At 31.1% G+C, this 26,376-nt stretch overlaps 1 protein-coding gene across 2 annotated transcripts in view; it reads left to right on the plus strand.

Annotated features, from left to right (window-relative positions):
* LOC143910249 (very long chain fatty acid elongase AAEL008004-like) overlaps positions 1–2,949 on the plus strand; it is a 59,917-nt gene extending 56,968 nt beyond the window's left edge. For both annotated transcript variants that reach the window (XM_077428642.1, XM_077428650.1), the window contains 2 exons: positions 474–644; positions 1,309–2,949. In XM_077428642.1, the coding sequence (XP_077284768.1) occupies positions 474–644; positions 1,309–1,455 (318 nt within the window). In that variant the 3' untranslated portion in view covers positions 1,456–2,949. The remainder of the gene's footprint in view (positions 1–473; positions 645–1,308) is intronic.
* Positions 2,950–26,376: the final 23,427 nt, after the last annotated feature.

A 26,376-nucleotide genomic window follows, 5' to 3' on the forward strand; every position in this document is an offset into this window, starting at 1 on the left:
ATTTATGGATCTATTTTGCTTTTGCCATTTTTCTTGTACCTAAATTTGTTTATTCCCAATTTTGAAAAAAAAAAAAAATTTCCCTTGATTTTTAGCGTGATGGAAAGAAGAAAATTTTGTTATATGGGGGGGGGGGGGACAAATTATTTTAACCCTGGGTGGGGCCCCCTTTGACTCCTGGCATGCACTGATTTCAGTCCCAGTCCGCCACTGTATGCACCTACATGCAAAAAAAGATATTCAATTTTTTTTTGATTTTAAGGTGCTTGTGATTCAACTTTCTCCTTGAGATCCGTTGCAGATCAGTAGATTAATTGATGCAATATTCGAATAAATAAGGCATTCGCACAAAACTTGTATCAAACTACCTGTTAAGTTACTGGTAGACATTATGTGAAATGGTTGAATAATGCTCACACCAGTGTAGCTCTCTCTTTATATTTTTTAATCCATTACCTCATGATACTTTTCAGATCCAATTCGTCCTGGTAATGATTCACGCCTTCCAATTGCTCTTCATCGACTGCAATTATCCAAGAGCTTTCGTCTTGTTCATCGGACTTCACGCCGTCATGTTTTATTTCTTGTTCTCGGACTTCTACAAACAAACCTATTTGAAGAGGAAAGCTTCAGAGAAAAAACAAGTATGTTTTTACTATTAAAAAATAGTAATTGTAATATAATTTTATAAAAGTTTATATTGGAATCAGTTCTACAAAATTCAATCCCATACAATAACTTATAAAATTTGGTGACAATAGGTAACAGCAAACAATGTACCTATGTATGTAGTTTGTAGGCTACAGATTTTTGAACTATCTCCAGTTATGTTAAAAATAAAGATTAGACCTACTGTTATGAATTACAATTGACATTTTTCAATGAAACATGTTTGATATGATCAGTTAATTCAATCTTTTTCGAGTATTAAAGGATAAGATATATTTCAAATCATTACAATTTCTTTATTAATGTTTTTTTAAAATATAATAGTGCTTTTATAGAATTATTATATTTTCATACAAGTATTATGTTTCACAGCGATGATTTTTTTTCACCAATGAATCTTGAATAAATTTTGATACACATATCGTACGTGCTTAATTTGCATGCCAGTAATACACTTAAAATAATCAATAAAAGCGAGCAAAATCAATTGAACAAGGGCAAGCAATGCAACGCAAGGTCACCATCTGAACGTCCTTTTTGTCGAAGATTGCCTTGGTCTACTATAAGGCTTCCCATTCGAGTTTTTGCGGCGGAGTCAAACTAGTTTTACATACATTATAGTTAATTTCACATTTTCAGAGACTGATGAGAGAGGAGGAAGCGAAGAATGGCAACGTGTTGAAGAACGGCGTCTCCAACGGAGTGTCAACGATGAACAAGTTGGCCGACAGCTACACAACAACCAGACAAAGGGTCATCATCGATCACGGAACATCCGGACAATAGTCTAGACACAGTTGCGAGATAAAACATAGTCAATCGAATTTATATAGTGTGAACGAATGGGATGGGGTCCGGCGAACTTTATGCGAGTGAATGTTTTGAATTTATATTACATAATGGACGCCCGATAGTTTTTAACGATCCACTGATATTATTTGCTCAACGGGTAGTCAATATTAAGTTAAAATTAATTTGAAATCAGGTTAGGTGATGCAAGATTGTATTATTATTGATTTAAATCATAGCGCCGTTGTACGGTGCACTCAGTATAATATATGCGTTAACATTCAACTATATTTCCTGCAATAAGCCATTTTGTATATCCAAATGAATTATTTTATGAAGCAGACTTTTGATACTTAAGATAATTTATTTTTGATTTATTCTTAGCATAATGAACATGGTACATATTTAAACTTTTATGTAAAGATTCCCAAAATCAATTTATGATTTTTTTTTTTGTCAATTTTATAATCATTTTTGGTTAAATTTGGATTTAAGATCATATTAGAAAACCTGAAACAAATTATATATGCATCTATACATTGAATATTATTATATTTGTTAATTTATATGAAATGCGATATATTTATACTGTAACGATTATAATAAATGTAATAAGAATGTGATAATTACACTATAAAAAGTATTTTTCAAATCACAAAAATAAAAAAAAGGATAAAGTTTCTTGTTATATTTTGCAATGTGTATTTTAATAATAATCAATCATCATCATTATTAATTTGAGCCACTTTTTAATTAAAATGTATTGCAAAATATAATAAAAACAATGTACATAAATAGAAACATATGTAGATCATTTTTTGTAAGCAATTCATAATGCACTTATTATTTTGATAAACTGGCATATGTTTTATTGTTATTGCAAACATTGAAAATCTTTTAATTATTTACTACGTTTTCATTTAATTTAGAATTCAATGTTTTTAGAAAATTACATTTTTTCACACAACTTAACTCCGCATAACTTATTACTGTACAGAATATGAAATAAGCATGCTGTGAAGTAACATTATAGCACTGTATCCTTTTTATTGTTTCTATATCCAATTGGTCCGAGTTACATGCAAGTAATTTCACTTTAGGAAACTTAGTTGGATTTGTCTGATGTCATCTTCGTTTCAAATACATTTACTATGTACAATCAATATCTGCCTTTTTTAATTAACAGTGACATATTTTATTTTGTTCCCTAGTTTGGAGACTTAAAAATAATTTGAATAATAATACTTCTGGAAAATTATTATTTTTTAATGTGCATAATCCAAAACTAATTTAATAAGGTGCTAGTTATTATATGTATTATGATATATAGATGATAATTTCTCTGTAATTTATCAATGGGTATTTGAAACTTGTAGTCTGATTGTATATAATATTCTATTTTATTTAGTATAATATAGACCTCTGTAATTGCTCATACGTTCAACTGTAGATTTATCAAACATATTTTTACAATAAACCATTTTGTTATAGAAACAGTTTTTATTTATTTCATAGATGTCGCTAGTAAATATTTTTTGAAATCCTACATTTTTCCTCACTAGGCAATTTAAAATTTTTAGTTTTCTTTAGTGCGTAAGTATAATTAGAAATATTGTATAAAATAATAATTTTTTATTAATTAAGTTTTTATTTAATAAAATATGAATTGTTTCATAAGCCAATAGTTTCACTCAGATGAAATAATAAAAAATGAAATAATTTACTCAAAGCATGTTTTTTATCATTTAATAATAATACGATATACAAATATTTATAATAATATGTACATACAGACAGATCTTGCCGCCAAAAATTTACACTAACCATGAAAAAATCTCGACTTCCGTTCGGCGGAATTTCGCGAAAAATTTCACACCAAACATTTAATCTGCAAAGCTCAACTTTGGCATTAATATTTCTATCGATTTCTTCAAACATTTCGACGAAGTTATATTACACCAGTGATAGTTGAGAAATCAGTGAATGAAATCAAAACAATGACGTTAGAACAACAAAGATTAGATATCGTATTGAACCCTCCTAAAGTTCCCCCGATAATACATATTAATTTATCGACAATAAACAATGTAAGTATATTCCCTCGCAACTGATATAAACATGCATATAAAAAGAAAAAGTTTGCCGACTTATTTATGCAAAAATCCGATCAATAAATCTACGATTTCGAATTTAAGATCAAATGCAACAGAACACATTATCTCGAAACGAGAGATACGAATTTTAACTTTTATTACAAATAACAAATCATTCACTGTCGAAATGAATTATGTATATAAAAATGTGAATCCAAGCAGAGCTGAATAATTATCCAAGTACCTTGACAACCTATTTTTCTTTGAATTTCGTTGAAAAGTAAAACTGAATACATCTAAATAAAACACATCAGCTCTGTATATATATTTTTTTTTAATAAATTCATTCATAAAGAGTAAACTAAAGAACTGACCAGTTAACTAAGCTGAACTCTAAGTCAGGGTTTCTCAAACTATGTTCCGCTGAACCTGAATAGGTGTTCCGTAACAATTTGGAAAGGTTTTATACACTGCAACACATTTAACTAATACGTTGCAGTGAATATGCATTGCAAATGGACGAATCTACAGATGTCGCAGGACTAGCTGTACCACTAGTATTTTTTCGTCAAATAGGATACAAATATTGAAGAAGATTAAGGGCGAAATCACACAGGGAAGAATGGCACGTCGTGTGCATGGGTCCCCGCTGTGGGGGTCTCCTACATTTCATCAAATTTGGGATACACGGCTATCGATCACTGTTAAGCAAGGATAAATACAAGGATACAATTTTACCGAAAACACTCCAGGGAGTTATTTTGGGACGGTGCATGCTGGGCGTGCCATTAATCTGTGCAAGGCGCGCCAAATTTTTTTCGCACGTTTAAAACTATCTAAAAAAAACCATATGCCACCTTCATCACTGTGTGTTTTCGCCCTTACTCACGTGTGCATATTTAAATGGACAAACTACAGGAGAAGATACATTCAACAGCGTCGAAAGTCGAAAAATCGAAATCTTTATTTTTGTTCGTTTACCATGCATACATATGAAGGCGGGTAATATATATTATATATCAGTGGCGTGCGGTAAAATTCTCTCTCTTTTTGTCGTACAGCTTTACTTAATGTGCACGAGCAGGATACAAAAGGAACAGGATATTCCTCTTGTATTCTGCCCGTGCACTTTAAGTAAGGCTTGTGTCTTTTGTAAAAATTGTATCTCTTGATAAAAAAAATACAATTTTGGATTTCATCAGTTGAATCTACATGTTGATTGTTTCCCTGCCTTATATGAAAGTTTGAATACATTAATTATGTAGATGAAGAAGTTTCCAAAGTATTTTTAGGACACTTACATACATAACTACTCTTTTGTAATATTTTCCGAAAACTAGTAAGAACGATTCCTGTGTTCGGAATCCACTTTGCGTGACAGCTAAACCAGTAGGCGTAAGCGCAAGTGACTATGAAAACCTAATTGATTTGATCAGTGACTCTGATATGAAACAAAAATACAAAGCTTTTAAATGATTTCTGGGTGAGTTTGTCAGAAGAGTACCCCAATTTTTCAAAACAAGCTATCATTGTTTTACTTACGTTTTCTACAACCGACATATTTATACGAAGCGGGATTTTCTTATTATGCTGCAACGAAGTCAAAGTGCAGGAACAAGCTCGACGCCAAACCAGATATTAGAATGCAACTTACCAGTATTGTGCCTGATATAAAGAAGATCAAAGAAGATTCAAGGACTCAAAATCATCAAAGTCATTAAGTATTTATTTTATTCATATTTTTATGTTTATATTATATTATAGTTTTCTATAAGTGTTTTAATAACTTTTTTTTTATTTTTACTAGTAAGAATTACCCAACCTAAAAAATAAGCTAAGCGTTGAAATTTCCAGGTTTGAGAAGTTTTCCATTGCAGAAAAAGTTTGGGAAACCCTGCACTAAGCTAATCAGAATTAATTATCACTCAATGCCAGTGTCAAAATTGATGTACACTTAGTGAGTTTGACGTTTCAATTCAATCGAAAAAAAACTGTTGTAACTTATAAGTCAACGTTTTAAAACGATCATTTTCAGAGCACTAGTAACAATGATTTTTTTTGACAACTGTGAACTTAATATGTACAGATTAGTGCTTCCAATCCCGGAAGATTACTTCAGCACCGGGATTAGGGTGCTAGGAATATCCGATCCCGGGATCAAATGTGCATATAACAAAAAAATGTTGAATTGCATATTTTCATATGCAATTCAAATTTTTAAAGTAAAAGTACTACTAAAAAATATTGAGGTATAAAATTAATAATTTCTATTACATATAAAAAATTTTCAGTCCGATTCGATTAGCGGTTTTGGAGATAATTGAATTCAAAAACAAATAACATATAGAGGGAAAAAAGAAAAAGCTGTAGGCGTTAAAAAAAAGACAACGTTTTCAAGTTCATTCACGAATAGTGCTTTTACACTCAATCCCACATTAAGGACATTGTTCTTTCGATGACCAACCAACATTCAACATCCTTGAAGAAATATATCTGGCAGTAGCAAGTAAGTAATAAAAGACCTAGCTCTATGCGGACCGAAGCTATACCAGCTATTACTTTTTATTTATATACTTTTAGCTATTTAGCTAATTTAAAAAAAATAGATTCTTAAGTACTTAACTATAAAATTTTATGTTTAACTTATATGTATGTACTGTCCCTCACAGAGGTGTCTCCTCGTACCTCGTACTCAGGGAGGGCATTGTACATGAGCACACCCCTGTGAAAAATACCCCCAGTTGTCTTCTTTTTCTTACTCTACCTACAACTAAATTGTCCTTATTTCTCGTATAAAAACTATGTATATCTCTATTCCTTATTATATAATCCTTATTGTATAATCCTATCTAGTTATTTCCCCGAATTATAGTTCGGGTGTGTTACAAGTTGTAACAGAAATCCTCGAGTATACAACAATACAACACAATGAACTTTAAATACGATGTCTTGTTTCGTATTTTTTAAGGAATATAATTTTTCGACTCATTTCTTTCGGCCGCCTGTGTGTACACATTTGTACATATGGTAGGCGCGGCCCTGTCTATTTGATACATTAATTCACAACAATAATGTAGAAATAATAGCTTCACGAATACGTGTCATTAAACTGCTTTACATGTGTTATCACAGCTGTTGTAGTGTCTCAGAAGATGATCGTAACATTTTATTTATTTTCAGGACAATCAAAGAACATAAAAAAAAAATGAAAAAACATATTATTATTTTATAAACAAAAGAACACGTGACCCAGCAAAAAAGCATAAAAACCATCACTCGTATAAAAAACTGATGTTCCAAATCGCAAATGAGCGATTCCATTGTCTTTTTAACTGGAATATTAAATACAAAAAAAAATAAATATTAACATATTTTCCAAATTTCGAAACATTTGAATCTATTAAACCAAATATTACTATACAAAACAATTATTGTGTCATAGTTGTTGTTTTTTCTACTTCATTTACGTGCTATCATTATTTTTATTTTTTTATAGGTGTCAATTATTAAAATATGTATCGATACCGTGCACTTTGGCAACTTTTCGGTAACAAATGTTAAAGGTGTGAATAGGCTTGACACATATTTGACGCCATATATGAATATATGAATACTGGTCACTTATCAATTCTAAACGTTTTACTTAAAATATGCCTAGTACTGTGCGATATGAGAACTTCGGTGTGCATGGTTGCCAAATCATTGCTGATAAGTTTGCGGAACATTTCAGCAACATTGTGCAGGGTTGTCAATCTACACATGTTCAGTCTAATAGGGCATCAGACAAAGGGTAGTTTCCTTTTCTAAATCTGAACCGTTGCAATGACTTAATTTATGGTTTTAACAGACTGAAACCTAAGCTGTCGACTGGTCCAGATCTTATTCCTGCGTACGTGTTGAAAGCTTGCAAAGCTTCCTTACATCAACTGCCATGTTTTATCTTCAATTTGTCATTGAATCTGGTATTTTTTCCTAATTTATTGAAAATCATAAAAAGTGTGCCTATTTTTAAAAAAGCGAACAGTTTATCAATTATAAATTATAGACCGGTTGCGCTTCTTTTTGCTCCTGCCAGAGTCCTTTAGGCAATTTTGCATCGGTATATCCACAATCTGGAATCTGGAACCGGAACTGAAAAAGAAATTAGGATCCGGAAATGAAAAAAAGTAATCTGGAAACATGGGCGGCGGCAGAAAATTTTCTAAGGGGGGGCAAAATATTTTTATCTAAAATATTACAACATAAATTTAAAATAAAATTTATTCTTTAAACAAAAACTGTAGTCGTCTGTTATCGCTACCGTTCGTTCGGTGTGATGTGTAATGTGCATTTTCAGCAGCTGTATCAAAATGGTTTTTTAAAATACTGTCTCCTCCCTCAATTTGATACGCATAAAGTTGTTCGACATTTCCTTTGGTGCTATCTTTCCCACGAATTGCCAAATAATTTGTTCCGCAAAAAAAGATTGTTGAAATAATATGATACAGTTTCTTTCTGTTATATTTCTATATATTCTTATGTTATATTCCAAATAAGGATATTCAAATAATATCCTTATTTGGATCTCTAATGGTTGACGCGAAGTGTTCAGCATCTTGTTGAGACCCACGATGCCATGCTGAGCTGGTATGGTTTCTGGCACATTCATTAAAATCTTTGTACTTTGTACAAGGAGTAGTAATGAAGGCACCTTGAATTCCTCTTTGAACTGGTTGCGGAAATAAAACACAGAAAATGCAAAAAGCACCTTTTAACCTAGGTGCATATGATAACCATAGAGTATACTGGGTTAGCCAAGATTCCCTGAAACAACGTTTTCCACATCCTGACATGTCGCCTTTAAAATCATATGACGGGTGAGGCTTGTATGGATCAGATAGCAAACGATACTTAAGCCTAAGATTTTACATAGAGTCCAATGTCATAGGTTAACCTAGTATCTCCACTTTCAAGCTTGTCGGGGTCTGGTTCTGGTGATAGCATTGCTGCTGCAGATGAACAAGCAACAGCATCCGTTTTCCGTTTTTTACAGACAGGAGTTAACGTTATTTCTTAATTATTTTAAGTCACGCGAAGTGATTTAAAATAAAAGTAACGTTATTTGACTATTTTCAATCAATCCAGGGGGGCAAGTGCCCCCCCCCCTTGTCCCCCCCTGCGGTCGCCCATGTCTGGAAACAGAATCGAAATAGATATGGTCGTCATAGGAAATTAGATTGTTTCGATAATGTCACGGATTCTACCAACCAAACCTTACATTCAAAGTCTTTTTCGAAATTATATATAAGATATGTTATGAAAATATTTTGGATGATTTCTAAATGTATAGATTTACTCCTAGATTTTTTTTTAGAATATTTTATATTGTGATAAAATGTACATACATATATGTATGTATGTATGTATAAATTATAGGTATATTATATTTTTTCACAATTATGGTATTATTTTATCATGACAAAAGCGGATTTCGTCGAGTTTCTTCATTTCTATATATCAATATCTAATATATAATTTCGAAAGAGACTTTGTTTGTATGTAAGTTTTGGTTTGTAGAATCCGTGACATTCAATTTAATAAAAAAAACAAATGAATATTCAAATAAATTTAATAAAATGTTTACTGTTAGATTAGCCATGTTTAGGTGGTTTATATTACAAATACCGAGCGAAGCCGGGTAAAACCACTAGTTATATATAAATAATATAGCATACATCCAATTCCAATAAGCCACATTAAGAAAAAAAAAATAAAAACAAACGGCTTGCATATTAAAACCTTCATTTAGAAATAATATTTAAGAAATTGAATAATTACCCATCATCTTAAATTGGTATAAATTCAGCTTGTGGTGGAATCCCAAAACACTGAGGCACACCTGTATGAGTACATTATTACTTTCATGAATATTGATCTTTCTATTTATCACGGAAATTTTAAATGGAAATTATCTACAAGGAAAAAAGTGGTAATTGTCATATTTTCAAACTTTTGACTTTTCACACAGTCTTTCCCTGTTTGCTTGGTATATCAAAAATTGAACTTCGAAGCATCCTTTCAATGATCACGTATTTAATAGTGTCAACATTGACGCTGTGAAACTTGCCCAGAATAAACTTCATTTTAACATTTAATAATAAGCTATTAAAATCACCAATGTAAACTTCACCTTGGTAATTCGTCGCATATTTTCCTCGCGCTTTGTCACATTGTTTTCTCAGAATACAACATGAAAAAATATCATCGATTATTAAAAAAAAAAAAACACTAGTGTAAATAATTCGAGAATACTTGTTTATTGCCATTTCAATACGTACATATTGGTCATCGACACATTTCACCCCCACAACGTCAATGTGACATCTTGTCAACACAAAGCTATGTGTATAAAGAATTTTATTAAAGGTTGATTGTTTTTTTTCCTAATTGTTATACGCCATTGCATTTTTAACATTAAAGTGATACTTTATATCAGCGTTTCTCAACCTGGGTCCACATGGCTCCCTTGGGAGGCAATACAGGGAGAACCAAATGCGCCACAATGGCCTCCATAAGAAAATAAGAGAGAAAAATAAAAACCATAATAATAATAATTTATAGCCTAAAAATAAATAAAAGGTAAAAGCAGAAAAAAAATAAAACAAAAGAAAAACAGTACATAAAAATGTACATAAGGAAAAAAAATCACAGCGAGGCCCAAATGTAAGAGAGTATGTAGATTAAGATTCCACTCATACATCACATTCAAATTAAAAAAATAATGATGAGCGTAGCTTACCAGATAAATATGTTAAAATAATATCCGATAAAAATATTTGTCAAATCTATCCATGGATGTCTCTATAAATTGTTTATGTATTTTTAATGTTTATAATTGGTCAGGAAAGTGCAATGGGGCTTGCCTGTTATATATTTATCATATATATAAAGACGGTAATCTGTGTGTGTGTGTATGTGTGTGTCCTAACTCTCGCCGAACATAATGAATGAATCGATAAAAATCGATAAATTCATTTTTCGACGAGACGACTTTGTCGCGACTCGAACCGATCACCCCAAATAGCCTGAATATAGGTCTAAATTGAGCTAATGGTCACGAACATCACGCCAAATTCAATTCTTCATTTCGCCTTTTTTTTTAAACATTAATTGAAATATTCCTTCTCGCCATTTAAAAATACGTAAATTTAATAATTTAATTTAGCGAGGTTTTGAACCATTTTTTTATATATTTATTTTTAATTAAATTTAAATTATTTATATTTTGACGATATTCGAGAAAAAAATTGATTTCATTGACCGCGGGCGCCGGGAATCGAACCTCGGACCCTCCGATCCAAAAGCAATTCTCACGAGCCGGCGCCGCACGCCATATCCTCGCCCAGAATACGTGTTGTAAATACACATCATATGTATATGCACGTAATTTGTTATGTGTAATAATAATATTCAACGTTACGAGGTCAATGACCGTTTGAAATGAAAATATTACATTTTGTTAACTTTAATTAACATTTTCTTAACGTTAACTTTAAGAATTGAAAATTATTACAAATAAAGAATTGAAAACTATCTATGAGAGTCTACGAAAATAACGGTTCCGGTTCCGGATTTTTTTTTTAGTTTTATACGAGTATATAATAATTTTATACCCATGGTTTGATATTTCATCGGGCGTTTCACTAGTATTATAATAGTAACAGATAAAATAATAAAAAAATCAAGTAATAAAAGAGCAAGATATTCCATTCTTTGTAGTATGAAATGTCTTGCGACTATGTACAACTAATACAAATAAATAAGAACCAGCTGAAAATACAAAACATCCCTGCGAAGCCCAAATGGAAGAGAGAAGATTCACTCATACATCCAGTTATAAAAATAATGATGAGTGCAGGTTACCAGACAAATATTCACTCATACATTCAATTATGAAAATAAAGATGAGCGTAGCCTACCAGACATATGTCTACCGACAATCTACGCTCACTAAGGTGGAAAATATTGCATTCAGGCACAGCAGCTACGATTTCATTGAGAAGTCGAATAGCTCTTGGAATAGGAGCCATTCGAAAAAGAACTGTGCGAGCAGCAGGTACAACCATCAAATGATGATGTCTACCACGCACATTAATTATCCTTCAATTTATTACTTATTTTAAATGTATTATGTATAAAAATAAATATTACATACATATGTATATGTATGTATGTTCAAATTTGTAATTATAAAATAAAGTTTATACAATATATAATATTTTTAATATGTACAAACTTCTATTTTCGAGAAAAAATGGGGGGAGGCGCAGACAAATATTAAACGCAAAACGGTCTAAAAAAGATTGAAAAACGTTGCTTTATATTATATTATACTTTGCGTTCCGATTGTTGCTGCTGAAACCTTAACCTTAGGTATATCTTGGTTTCCTGTGGAACGATTTTAGCGAAATTTTTGACGTCTGTAGCACTTGGGGTACAGTTTAAATTTAAGCGACAGTGGTCGTCATTGAAGGGTCCGCACGCCCGATTCAGAGTCTATTACAAAACTCGTCGTTTGACTTTCACTGGCCGCTCGCTGCGAATGGTTTCGATTTCAAGAGATGCTCCGGCACTCACTGAAAATTACGACACTTTCGTCGTAAGTTACGCAACCTCGTTCGCCGGGCCGTCTGATTAGCCACGTAATAATCCGCGGCGATTTGTGGGTCACAAATGCCGACCACACGAAAAACCGATCGAAGTTAGAATCGATTACAATAAGTGCGCGATAACAAGCGCGAGATTTTATTTAGTAGGAAAAGTGAATGAGGAAAACCGTGAAAATTCCGATGACTATTTAAAATGCAGTGCGTAACATCTGTTTGCTTTAACGAAATGTAAATACTAGCTAGGTTTCATTGTTAAATGAATTGCGTAGGATTCAATGTGCCCTCTTAGAACCACTTACAGTTCAAATGTATTATTTTTATATTTAACTAGTGATTTTACCCGGCTTCGCTCGGTCTTTGTAAAATAAACCGCTTAAACATGATTAATCTAATAGTTTGAATAGTTTTATTTTATATAAATTTATTTGAATACTCATTTCTTTTTTTTTATTAAATTGACTGTCACGAACAAACAAACATATATAAGTCTCTTTCGAAATGATATGTATACCAGTGGCGGACGGTGGGTGTTAATACCGGGTGTGCTGTGTATGCCGTAGGGCATAGGGTATAAAATTAGCAATTAAAAAAAAATACTCGTTTTGCATTACAAAAATGTTTAATTTATTAGTTATTTATACATAAGTTCAATGCGACGTTTCTGAGACATAAACTTTTCAATCACGTCTGCATAGAATGTGTCTTTCTGTTTTAATTCCACCAATAACTTTTTTACTATTGAAATTAAGCTAAGGCCACATAATCTATCTTGACCTTGCGTACCTCTATAGCAAGTTTTTATTCTTTTCAGCGCCGAAAAAGAACGTTCTGCTGAAGCTGTACTGCTTGGTATCGTTAATATTAATTCTCCCAGCTTAAACACCTCTTTAAAACCAGATTCGAGGTTATTTTTTGTCATGAATTGTATTAATTCATGAACAGGTTTCTCTGAAAATTCAGAGCTGGAATATAGCACAATGAGTTCGTTTTTCAATCGAATATAATCAAACAGTGATCCATAAAAATCTTTTAATTTATTAATTAAAACATTTGGAAAATTTTCTTTATATTCGTCATATTTATCATTACAAAGAAGGTGAAAATATTCTAATTTGGAAAGTGAAGAATATCTACATTCGACTTGTGCGATTATGCTATCAACTATTTTGAAATATAATTGACGAAATGAAGTTTTATCTTCTACTTCTGAATAATTTTTTAATCTTTGTGGCCTACGATCATGATCATCATTTTTTTCATTTAAATAATTATTCCATAACATTTCAAAATTATTATCCCTTTCGTATTTCAGTTGCTGCAAAACATCATTAATTTTTTTACAACAATATAAAACGTCCGAAGATTTAGATTGAAGAATGTTATACAAAACATCAGTTATTCCAAACAGTTTTGAAAAAAATTGAAGAAGTTTAATTGTTTGAAAATCCTCTAAAAAGCCTAAAAACCCTCGTGCTTTTATAACAGTATCTGTGTCCCATAATTCACAATTTTCTATAACATGTCGAAAAAAATCTGTAAATTGACTTCTGTATTGTTGTACTGTGCTACTTAAACGAGATGTAAAATTCCACCTTGTGGGTGCTACAGAGGGAAGTCTTTTTGTCACAAATTCCTGTAAAGCGAATACTCTTTTGGAAGATTTTGAAAAGTATGTAGACAATCCATTTAAAGTTTGAAAAAATGATTTACTTTCTTTAATATCAGAAAGACCTTGCTGCAATACTAAATTCAATACATGAGCATAACAGTGTGTAAAAAGAGCAAAAGGATAAGCATTGAGGACTTTGGATTGCAAACCATTTACGTGTCCACTCATTACACTTGCTCCATCATAAGTCTGTCCAACCGATTTGTCTTGAATTTTAAATTCTTCAACTATGTTCACCACGTGACGGAATAGACCATTAGATGTTTTATCAGCACTAACGTCTGTAAAACTAATAAACCGTTCATGTACATTGCCTTTACATACAAAACGTAAAACTGTTGAGAGCTGTGATTTTGTCATTATATCTGAAGTTTCATCGAGAATAATAGCAACAAAACTTGCTGACTCTACTTCATTTTTTATATGAACTTTAATAACATGAGCGATTGCTTCGATTATGTCATTTTGTATACTTGGAGAAGTACCACGAAAGGTAGTAGCAGTATTTAAATGAGTATCTAAAACAGAATCATATTCTCGAAGAGCATTTAGATATTCAATGTAATTGCCTTTGTTTACGGAATTACATGACTCGTCGTGACCTCGCAGGGACAGTTCTTGTTTTCCTAGATAGATTATTGCGTTAATAATTCGTTTTAAAACATCTCTATTTTTATTTACTTGTTCATTATGTCGACTTATTTCGGCTTTACGTTGACTGTCAATTAATACGTCGATTCGTTGTTTGCCAAACATTTGTATGGAAAGAAATGATTGAACGTGTGCCTGCGATCCTTCGTGTTTCTTCAGTGCTGCTGTCAAATGGTTGAGATCAGCAAATCCTTCTTTGTTCCACACATTAATATCTTTGGAGAACAATAAACATGGCCAGCAGAAAAGTTTGGATCGAATTTCACAGCCTGTAATCCATTCGAATTTTTTATAATTTGAAACGCAAAAATGTCTAGTGTAAACTTTTGTTTTTTCTTTATGCAAACTGGATAAATTTGGAAGAGACGGACACGGTTTCCCATCTTTAATTATTTTTAATTTTATCTCAAAACTTCTATTTGAAAACGGAATAGTTAAAATGTCTTGAACACTGTTAGCCATTATTAGTTATTAGAGGTATGACTGAGATACGAATGACCATAAAAATACGAATGTGCGAAAAAGTACGAGACCACGTGTCGCATCGCATTGGTCAATTGCCGACTGTTGCGCGGTGCTCTGAAGTCGTAGCACACCGTACGTCTTAATATCGCGAACAAACCTATACAAGCGAATATCCGCCTGCACACTCCAACCAAACCCACCAATTTGCTGCACGGCATAGGTATTCTCTCGTCGCGGCGCACAAACTACATCTAACATCACACAACACGCTGCAGACTGCACACCACACCATACACCATACATTTAGCGCACGCGGTAAATACACCATACACATCAATGCCTGTTTATACAACAACACATTATTTTGTATTAAAATACTACTTTATGTGGTCTTTGGTTTTCACGGGTGTGCGCCGCACACCTAGCACACACCCAATATACGCCACTGATGTATACCAGAGTCCGAAGCCTTCGCCCCCGGGGACTTCGATAATAATAAATCGAATGTGTTGTCTATGAACCAACCAACCAAGGCTATATATATGCAAAGTCTCTTTCGACATTATGCTTCTCTTTCTATCGTGTGAAGTAAAACAGGGATGGAAGTATACGCATGTGACTAGTGTTGTAAAATTCTCGCTAATAATCTTTTGGAGAATATTCTCGGGAATATTCTCCAAGCCGAGAATTTTCCTTTTTAGAGCATCTGGAGGGCTTTTATACTATTCAGTTGTAATTTCAAAAAATGGATAAATTCATGTGAACGGTAAGATGAGGGAAGACACGAATAAAATTAATTAACTAATGCAAAATCCTAATTATTAATAATTTTTAACATTTTGCATTTCATATGTACAGAGAGAGGGTAAGTAAATTTGAATTTTGAGCAGTTGGCGAAACGCAACAGAAATGTTACGCGTATTATGTAGTTTGTGTTATGGTGCGTACGCACCAAGCCAACGAACGGCCCACAGGCCAACTTTTAAAACCAGTAGCGTACAAAATATCGAAATAAAAATTAAATTTAAAAATTGAAATTAAATATCAAAATTAAAACTATTATTATTATATTAAAATTAAATTCAAGTATCAAAATAAAATTATAATCATTATATTAAAATTAAAATTAAATATTGAAAGTTAAAACAGAACATGCACAATTTAAATAAATTTTCGAGATTGACCTAAAATTAGATCATCAACAATCACATACAGGTAATCCTCGACTTTTGTTTGTCGAAGATGTTTTGACTTACGAAGATACGCACTAAGATCGAAAAAAAATCAAAGAATTATTATTTTTACTTCCCCGTAATGCGCAGTTACTGAGAATATATCATGTATTAGTATGGGTGATCCAACGATTTTTGCTGACCCGGGGTGTTGTCGGTCAGATCAAACGGATTTTTTCATTCTTCAATTGTTTCTCTCGTCGAAATAAATCAAGTAGTTAAATCATTTCAGAGGTAAAATTTATCGGATAATGTGTGATTATTAATTTTATTTCGACGAAAGAAAAAAAACCCTTTGACAAATTACCGATATCCGACACCGCGTTTTTTTATGAATTGTTTTTTTTTTATCGATCATCCACGTGGAAATACAGTAACAACACGTGACGACTTTAACAATATTTTTTTTCGCTCGTAATCAGAGAAATTATAATATTTCTCTGGTTTTAAATGCGGTATCGTCGTAATTCAAAACATTGTTGTAATTCAAAACATCAACGATGATCTAATTTTAGCTCAATCTCGCTCTTTAGCTTGATTTTGATATTTAATTTCAATTTTAAAATTTAATTTTTATTTCGATATTTTGTACGCTACTGCTGGTTAAAAAGTTGGCCCAAAATCGTCGTTGGTTTAGTCCGTAAGCACCATTAAACGATTTAACGATTTCGGAGAAAAATTTATTTATAGATCTGGAAGCAAAAAAAACCAACTGACATTTTAGTGTTAATGGGAACATTGGTAACATCGCATTGTTTATTTACCAATTTTTATCGTTTCTGTTTAGGAATGTTATTAAAATTACGATTTCATATTATGTAATGTGTTTTAAAAGTACGCACTGATGTGAAATAACAATTAAAATATCCAAGCTCCTACAAAATTTAAGTTTAAAAAATGATTAAATTAGTAAGTTGGAACAATTACATTGGAATATATTCACCAAAGAAATAAAAATATGTATAATTTATTGCTTCCAGAGATAATAAGCATTGCAATCCTGTGAGAATTTCGCGGAAAACGTTCATGGTGATAGTGCGCGTATGTTAAAATGACGAAATGACACATTCAGTATCGTCAGAATGAAGAAATGTCATTCAAAATGCTCTCAGACATTCTGAAAAGTCCTATTACTCTTATTAGGTTCTGAAAATATTCTAGAATCATCTAAAAAGCTAATAAAATATCTAGAGATGTTTTATAACCAAGAAAAAAGAAAATTCTCGGCGAATAATCTTTTGGAGAATATTCTCTCGAGAATATTCTGTACTTACAACACTACATGTGACCCATGAATGGACCAATAGGAAGCGTTCGCGCAAAAATTGTAAACCAATCAGCGATTAGATCGATGTCTTTGATATTCATTAAAAAAAAGCTAATTAGAGTACAGTGTGTAATTTTTCATACTTCCGTCGAGAAATAATAGTTTCATTAAGTTTTTTTAATTAATATTGATTGATTGATATAGTAGACTTTTTTAATCATTAGAATCCGAGTTTTCGTGACATGTTAAACGGTACATTTATATTATTAGCGCTTTTTAATTGTTCTAGGTGCAATTAAAGTTGATTTGTTTAAATTATTATGCAAAAACTAATTATGTAGATAATTTCTTCTGGTATCATACACATTGGTCAAAATTAAAAATAGCAGCATATGTTATTTAAACTTAAAAAAGCTTATTTTGAAAGGTAAAACTATCATAATAGATATTATTATATTCATATAGCAAACAATATAAAAAAGTGGAACTTCTCTATACTGCGTATTTCTTTATAAAAAATTACAATATGTTTATGAGGTGCACAATTATTCATATGTCAATTTTTTATATAACAATCTAGGTATGTATATTTTTTGCTTAATTTAAACAAATATTCTTATCCTTTAACCCCTTTGTATTTGTCAATCAATCATTTCTTTGAAAATTTTCCTGGTATTTTGTTAAATATGCGCTGATTGAACGTATGTAGTTTTTTGCCACTTTTTTGCGTTATTTTATTTACTTTACAGTTTCATGTTTGTTTTTCTGTTTTATTTTTTGTTTCCATTGTAAACAGAGACGGTCCAAGTTCACAGAATTACGCGGAACAACGCAATTTAAAATCCATGATGATTTGATTGATTTGATTGATTTGATTAATACTTCTATGATTTAAATTTTATTTCAGACACAATTGATATCGGTTTTGCCGAAAGGAAATAAAAATGTTTTTTTCAATATATGAACAGTTGTGGTGAAGAAACAAAAAAAAAAAGACATAATGAAAAACCTTGTGGAGTTCGCGAACTTTTAATCGATAGTTTTCAAGGTCTGTTTTTGCCAAAAATAAATAGCTTTAAGTTTTTGGAAACGAGTTTTCTGCTATTTACAAAATATTTCAATACTTAAAACATATTTTCGCTGCTTTTGATATATTTTTTGTGTATATTCAAATTTAAATATTAGCCTAACTTTTGACAGAAAACATAAAATTTTCACGAAACATGACCATAAAAATTATAAAAAATAAAAACGGTTATATAAATGAGGCTTTGTGAAAAATATTTTAAGTGTATCAAGGCCTAGCCTCGAGCAAAATGCGACTGCTTCAAAATCGATCTAAATATCGTGCTAAATTTTTGATTGACATGTTTTAACATAATCCACTTTCATTATCAGTGCCAAAATAATCATGTGAAAAAAGCTACTAGTTTTATTTATTTACATCATTAAATAAAATTTTAACCGGGAAGGACACTTAATTTTTTTTATGTCGTTTTTCCATCATTTTATGCGCATAAATATGTAAGTATTATATTATACAATATACATACATACATACATATGTACTTCTACGTTTTTCCTAGGATGGTAGAGCATATGTACATATTTATGGGTGATCGTAAAAAAGTCGAAAATATTCGTTTATCATTCATACATATGTATGAATATATATATATATATATATATATATATATATATATATATATATATATATATATATAATATATATATATATATATATATATATATATATATATATATATATATATATATATATATATATATATATATATATATATTTAATAGTTTTGGACCATTGTGGCATTACAGGAAGAACCTAATGCGCCACAATGGCCTACATTTGAAAAAGATATAAAAACATGATATAAAAACAAGTAAACTGTAAATAAAGGAAAAAAGCAAAAGCAGAAAACATAAAATAATAAAAAAAAAGTAACAAAAGGAAAATAATACATCATTCAGAGAGAAAAAAAATAACAAAAGTGTAAAAATTAAAAATAAAATCCATAAATCCCATTCTTTGTTTACACTGAACAAAATTAAAATAGTATATAAAAATATACAAAGGAGAAAGAAAAAGTAAAATAAAATAAAACAAAATATAAATAAAAATAAAATCACAGCGAGGCCCAAATGGAAGAGAGTAGATTAAGATTCCACTCATTCATCACATTCAAATTAAGAAAGTAATGATGAGCGCAGGTTACCAGATAAATATTTTAAAATAATATCCGATAATCTACGCTCCCCAAGGTGGAAAATATCACATTCAGGGACAGCAGCAACGATTTCATTGAGAAGTCGAATAGCTCTTGGAATAGGAGCCATTCGAAAAAGAACTGTGCGAGCAGCAGGTACAACCATCAAATGATGATGTCTACCACGCACATAATTATTAGGGACATAAAGTCCCAACTGTTCCAGCAACAACGGGCATGACGTATTACCACGCAATAGCTGGAGAACGAAACGAATTAACGAGAAGTTTCTCCGAAGTTCAAGGGAATTATACCCAAGCATGCCCAAAAGGAAAGGAGTAGGATAGAGATATGGGTAGTACCCATACTCTTTCTTATAAAGAAAACGAAGAAATGCTTTTTGCACTTTTTCTATAATAAGAGAGTAGTTTGCTTCATGCGGATTCCACACAATTGCATTATACTCAAGCTTACTTCTAAGCTTAGCAATGGAATATCCGTGACAATAGAGCGAATTCGCACGTTCATAACTCATAATGGCACATTTACTAGTATTCAGTTCAAGCCCTAAACTGGAACTGAACTCTAAAACAGCGTTAATATCAGCTTGAAGGAGAGAGGCTTGCCTTTCATCCTTAACAACAAATAATAGTTTAACGTCGTCTGCAAACAAGAGACATGAAGCATTGCGTAGTACTTTAGGGAGGTTATTAATGACTATTGTAAATAGTAAAGGGCCTAAGGTGGACCCCTGAGTTACACCAGATCGCGTAAAAAATGAAGGAGATTCATAAATACCATATCTAACAAATTGCTTCCTATCACTAAGATAAGAAGCAAAGAGTTTAAGATAAGAAGCAAAGAGTTTATATATATATATATATATATATATATATATATATATATATATATATATATATATATATATATATATACATATATATATATATATATATATATATATATATATATATATATATATATATATATATACATATATATATATATATATATATATATATATATATATATATATATATATTTTTTTTTTTTAATTTATTTATTTATTTTATTTTATTCTAAACAGAGCATTGTGGCATAACAGGAATTCCTGAAGTGCCACAATGGTCAAAAACATAACACAAAAAAACAAAATAACAATTAAACACAAATCAATACACAACGAAAATAATACACCCATCAATTACATATATATAAAAAAATACATTTGAACATAAACATAAATACATCCATACATAAACATAAAAAACAGCATTTAATAATAACAGAGTAATATTATAGAGTAAAAATATCAAATAAAAAAAATATATAGCATAAGGAATGCCTTGCACCTACAGACAGTTTCAATAAATATGTAAGAAACAACTACAAATACAAAACATCCCTGTAGGCCCAAATGGAAGAGAGTTAATCAAAATTTCACTCATAAATCACAATCAATGATGAAAACAATGATGAGCGCAGACTACCAGATAAATGGGTTAGAGTAATTTCCGACAATTTACGCTCACTAAGGTTGAAAATATCACATTCAGTCTCGGCAGCAACGATTTCATTAAGAAGTCGAATAGCTCTTGGAATAGGAGCCATTCGAAAAAGGACTGTGCGGGCAGGAGGAACAGCCAGCAAATGATGATGTCTACCACGCACATTATATATATATATATATATATATATATATATATATATATATATATATATATATATATATATATATATATATAAATATATATATATATATATTATATATATGTACATAGTACCGTTTACCATGCACCCTTTTTTTGATTTTTCGACTTAAGATCTTTCGATTTTCGATCTTTGCCTTCCGATATTTGCTTTTTCGACCTTTTCACTTTCGGTGCCGTGAGGTAGACCCCATATTTATGTACCTACATATGTATATTTATTTGGTAGGTACTGCCTAAACGAAAATATAAAACTTTGAATCACAATTAGCATATATAAACAATTAACATATATAAATTAACATGTATAAATAACGTATATGTATTAATATTTTATACATACATACATATATGTATATGTATTATATAAACGGTATTATAATCGTTGAACAAACTATTTACATATTTGCTTTGCAATACCAATTTTCTATCGAGCGTTTGAGGAAAAACTATTAAATAAATTTTCTTTGTGGTTAATAATTACAGAAAATCGTTAAATAGACTAGGTATTAAGTATTTATGATAAACTAAATTGTTCGCAATAAAAAGGTAGATATATCTTGATTCGTGTAATATCTTTGCTTTTTTGTTAACGGATTATATGTAATAATCTAAATATGATTGATTTTGTTGAAAGTTATTGAATTATATAACTACTTACACCTAAATGTGCTAAATTTTAAAGTGCAGTAGCAACAGAAATGTATATATTTTTAACGGCATATATGGACGTAGACACAAGTTACTTTTTTACAGATTCTATTAGCAAATCCATCTAAATATTGATGATAATTGTTTGCCGCGATCACACATATTGTATATGTATGTACATATAATATCTATATATGTATGTATGTCCATAGACAAAATTTTTAATATAAATATTGTGAAATATGAATATGAAAATATGTATATATTTGAAATAAAATACGTAAATAATAATTTACGCTATCATTATGAAAAAAAAGTCATAGAAATAATTCTCATAAATCAATGAAAATTTTGTCTATTGAACAATTGTTTGAAATTAACAGTTCAGTGCCGGTTCATGGGGAAAATGTTACTTCGTTCTGATATGAATCTTGTTGCGATTGATTTGAATCCGTGTTATTCAATAATGAATTGTAGAAAAATATCATATCGTTATATTATTATAACTGAAATTAAAATTTTTCAGGCTTATAAGAAAATTATTATATTAATAAAAACAACAAAACTAAATATCTAACACTCGTTCGCAATAGAAAATTTGCATAACGTACACACAAGAAAGTTTTACCATCGCTAAACTGGTTTACAAAGTTTTCTCGACGATATTTAAAAATAGCATTTCCCGAAAATAAGTTAATTGTTATCGAGATAAAAATTTGACCCACTTTCTCTTTTTCATGTTAGATTCACATTAATTGACATTATTAATTCCCGATATAAAAGAACGTACCCTCCTGAATTATTAATGTAAACATTAATTTGCATCGACGGAGTTCGTCGTTTTGAATGAACAATAATTTGCTAGGTTCATTCAAGCGACTAATTGCGAATTAAAACGTTACACTTTCGATTACGTATTAGCATTGTTTCTTAACCTTTTTCTTGACCCGTATCGTTGAGAAACAACACGCCATTTAATTGTTTCCATTTTTATTATTAAAATATCTTTAAACGATATTTTCCAGTATCAAATTGTAAGATTGGATCTATTTTTGATATGAGGAATTTACGTACTCACTTTTATTGCAGTAAATCCACTAATAAATTAAAATTTAATAACTTGATTTTAAATTTTATTTTATTTAAATTTTTCGTATTTTAATGTGTTACCAACTAACTACCTATTACTTTTTTTTGTCATTTTTACTTATTTTATTAAATTGATTGTTTGTGTGTGAAATTCATACAGGTATACTATGAATGTATTTATTTTTTATTTATACCTATTTAATTACCAATAATTCAATAAATTGGGTTATATGTCAATTTTGTGTGATTTTTTATGTTTTGAAGATAGCTAAATTTTTATTAAAAAGTCGATCTTACTAAAACCGTTTCAGTTGGAGTCGGAGTTTAATCAATTGGATTCGATAAAATTTTGAGCCGACTCCACATCCCTGATTTTGAATATCGCTATTATTTTTATTATTTACAATTTTATACGTTGGAAAAATTGTCGATTTAACCAAAATCTTTCAAGTTGGAGTTGGAGTTGAATCGTAAATAAAGTCAGAGTCGATACATTTTGAACCGACTCCACGGCCCTGATTTTGAATATCGCTATTATTTTCATTACAAATAATTTTAAACGTCTGCAAGAAAATTCGATCTAACTAAAATCGTTTAAGTTAAGGTGACCATTTTTTCCAAATTCAAAACCAGGACATTTTTTTTTCAAAAACTTATTTCTATACAATTTAATTATTTAAAACGAAGATTAAAGAATCATGGATGTATATAATGAAAAATGAATTCTCTTATAAAATTCTACATAAGACTGGTTAAAATTATGCCATGTGATTAGCAAACATTTTAAGGATTCAAAATTTTCGGCTGGTGCAATCTTTCGGCTGATGCATTTGTTCCTGATTAATGGAAACAACATTTGATTGATTTAAACATAATTTTCGCCGAAGAATTCTTATGTATATTATATAGAAACAAATTCTTCGCCGATAATGATGCAGGGTCGCCGAAAGGGGGGGGGGGAAGCTGGGGTTAAAGTTCCAGGGCCCGAACTATTTGAGGGGCCCCGTGTTGGGACGTTCGACTGATCGATATTGATATTTTATACTATTCTACATAAAATACATATATTTCTTTAATGCTAAATGACTATTATTTTTCGATCAGCGCATTCTTTGAGTCCATGTGAAATCGTACCTGTTATATCATACTTTCGTATTCGATTATTTTTAAAAATACCATTTAATATATATGTATTTTTCTAATAGTTTTAATAGATTTTTTGCTTATTAAGAAAAATTAAACACATATATCTAATATATAATTTCGAAAGAGACTTTTCATATATGTATGTATGCAGTGGTGTAATGCTAAATAAAACCAGGGCGGTGTTTAAATTTTCCTCCACCCCCTCTTTATGTATCCTAATATTGGTAGTTCAAACATTTATAAAAAAAATCAAATGCTAATTAACAAATATTCTTGTTGAAATTATGATGTTTTTTATATTTTCTAAAAACTTCCTTCCATACATCCTCTTCAACGTCTTTGATTTTTCAAACCCGTGTATGTGAGTCGGCAGCAACACTTGCTTTTAGCAATTCGAAAAGCATATGTAGGTCAAAAGGTTGAAATTTTAACATGTGAATTTAGAGATGACTATTTATTTAAGCTGAGTTCCCATATTTTATCTATCCTCAAGTGCGTATAGTTAATAGTTTAAATAATGTTTTCTTTAGAAGCTTTGGGTCTATTAGATTAGTCATGTTTAAGCGGTTTATATTACAAATACCGAGCGAAGCCGGGTAAAACCACTAGTAATTACTAAATGTACGAATGTTGTGTCACTAAGTAAATGAATGGATTATTGTTTTTTCGTTTAATTGATTTTGGATAATGAGAAAGTACCAAAAATAAAAACATACATACAATTATGCGACTCATTTTTGGTGTTTTAAATTTGTACGATTAATTGTTTTTCTACATATCATAGAGATTGGCGGTGGTAAACAATTGTTTGTCCATAAACAGTAGTAAACACTCGAAATCTACCATTCCAGTATAAAAATAATTCAAATCAGAAATATTTCTTAGCAACTGTCCCCCCTTCCTTTTACTATTGCCATTGAATTTATGTACATATCATCGTCATCTACAGCTATTCGCCTTCCACTGCAGTATGAAATCCTCTCCAACACGTTTCTACATACTCGTCACTGTTTTGCGCAACTGTCATCCATCTCACTCCACAGCTACTCAAAAAACCAGTACTATCCTGGTAAAATCAGTACGAATGGTCACCTTAGTTAAAATATAGTCGGAGTTGGAGTCGAATCAAGGTCTGTTCATACCTATTCAGCACGACCCGTATCCTGCAGGTATCCGTATCCGTATTCATACTCCATTCGCGCATGCGCATTTACGCATTCATGCGCGTCCATATAGAATGTACCAAAGAATACTAACCGCACTTGCATGACACCTGCAGGATATAGGTCGTACTGAATAGGTATGAACAGTGCCGGTTTTAGGTGGGGGGCTGGGTCGGGCGGTGCCCGAGGGCGCCAAATAAGTTAGGGCGGCGCTCGATGCTCCAAAAGCACTTTAAAATTAAAATTAGAGCGCCAAAGGCCCTACATTTGTATTCGGCAAATTCTATTCAAACAATCTACTGGAAAAAGCCAATCTTCAAATTAAGATCACCGCGAATTCAAAATCTGATATTATTATCAATTTAAAAGCACAATTTACAAGAATAATACCCAAACATTTGGGTTTCTATGCTTTTGCTGATACTGCCTGAAACTGTAAGCAAGGTCCCAAGGCCGGGAAAAAGGAGGATGTTAATCCAGTTTTTTATAATTTTTTTCAAAGGGTGTTTAGAAAAAATTGCCCGAGGGCGCCATTAGCCCCCTTTACACAGTCGTTCTATCGCGCGTGAAACAGCTAATCGTGCGCGAAAGAGTGCGCGTGTAAAGATTTTGGACCGGGAAGGGATAAACCGCGCGATAAACTCAGCAGTCCTGCGCGCAATCGTGTGGCTCGACGTTATCTTTACACAGAAAATTCTTTCGGGCGCGCTTTTGTTACAAGATGGCGGACTTACGCACGTGGAGTAAAGAATTGATTGTGGAATTACTTTTAATGTACCAGTCTTTTCCGTGACTCTGGAAAATTAAGTCCGAGGAATATAAAAACAAAAATATGCTTATAAAAAAAATAGTTGACTTCGTTAAATAAAAAGGATTTTCTAATGCTAATCGAGATTTTGTTGTCAAAAAATTT

The sequence above is a fragment of the Arctopsyche grandis genome, chromosome 1 (assembly GCF_051622035.1).
Source record: "Arctopsyche grandis isolate Sample6627 chromosome 1, ASM5162203v2, whole genome shotgun sequence".
In the NCBI taxonomy this organism is placed as follows: Eukaryota; Metazoa; Arthropoda; class Insecta; order Trichoptera; family Hydropsychidae; genus Arctopsyche; species Arctopsyche grandis.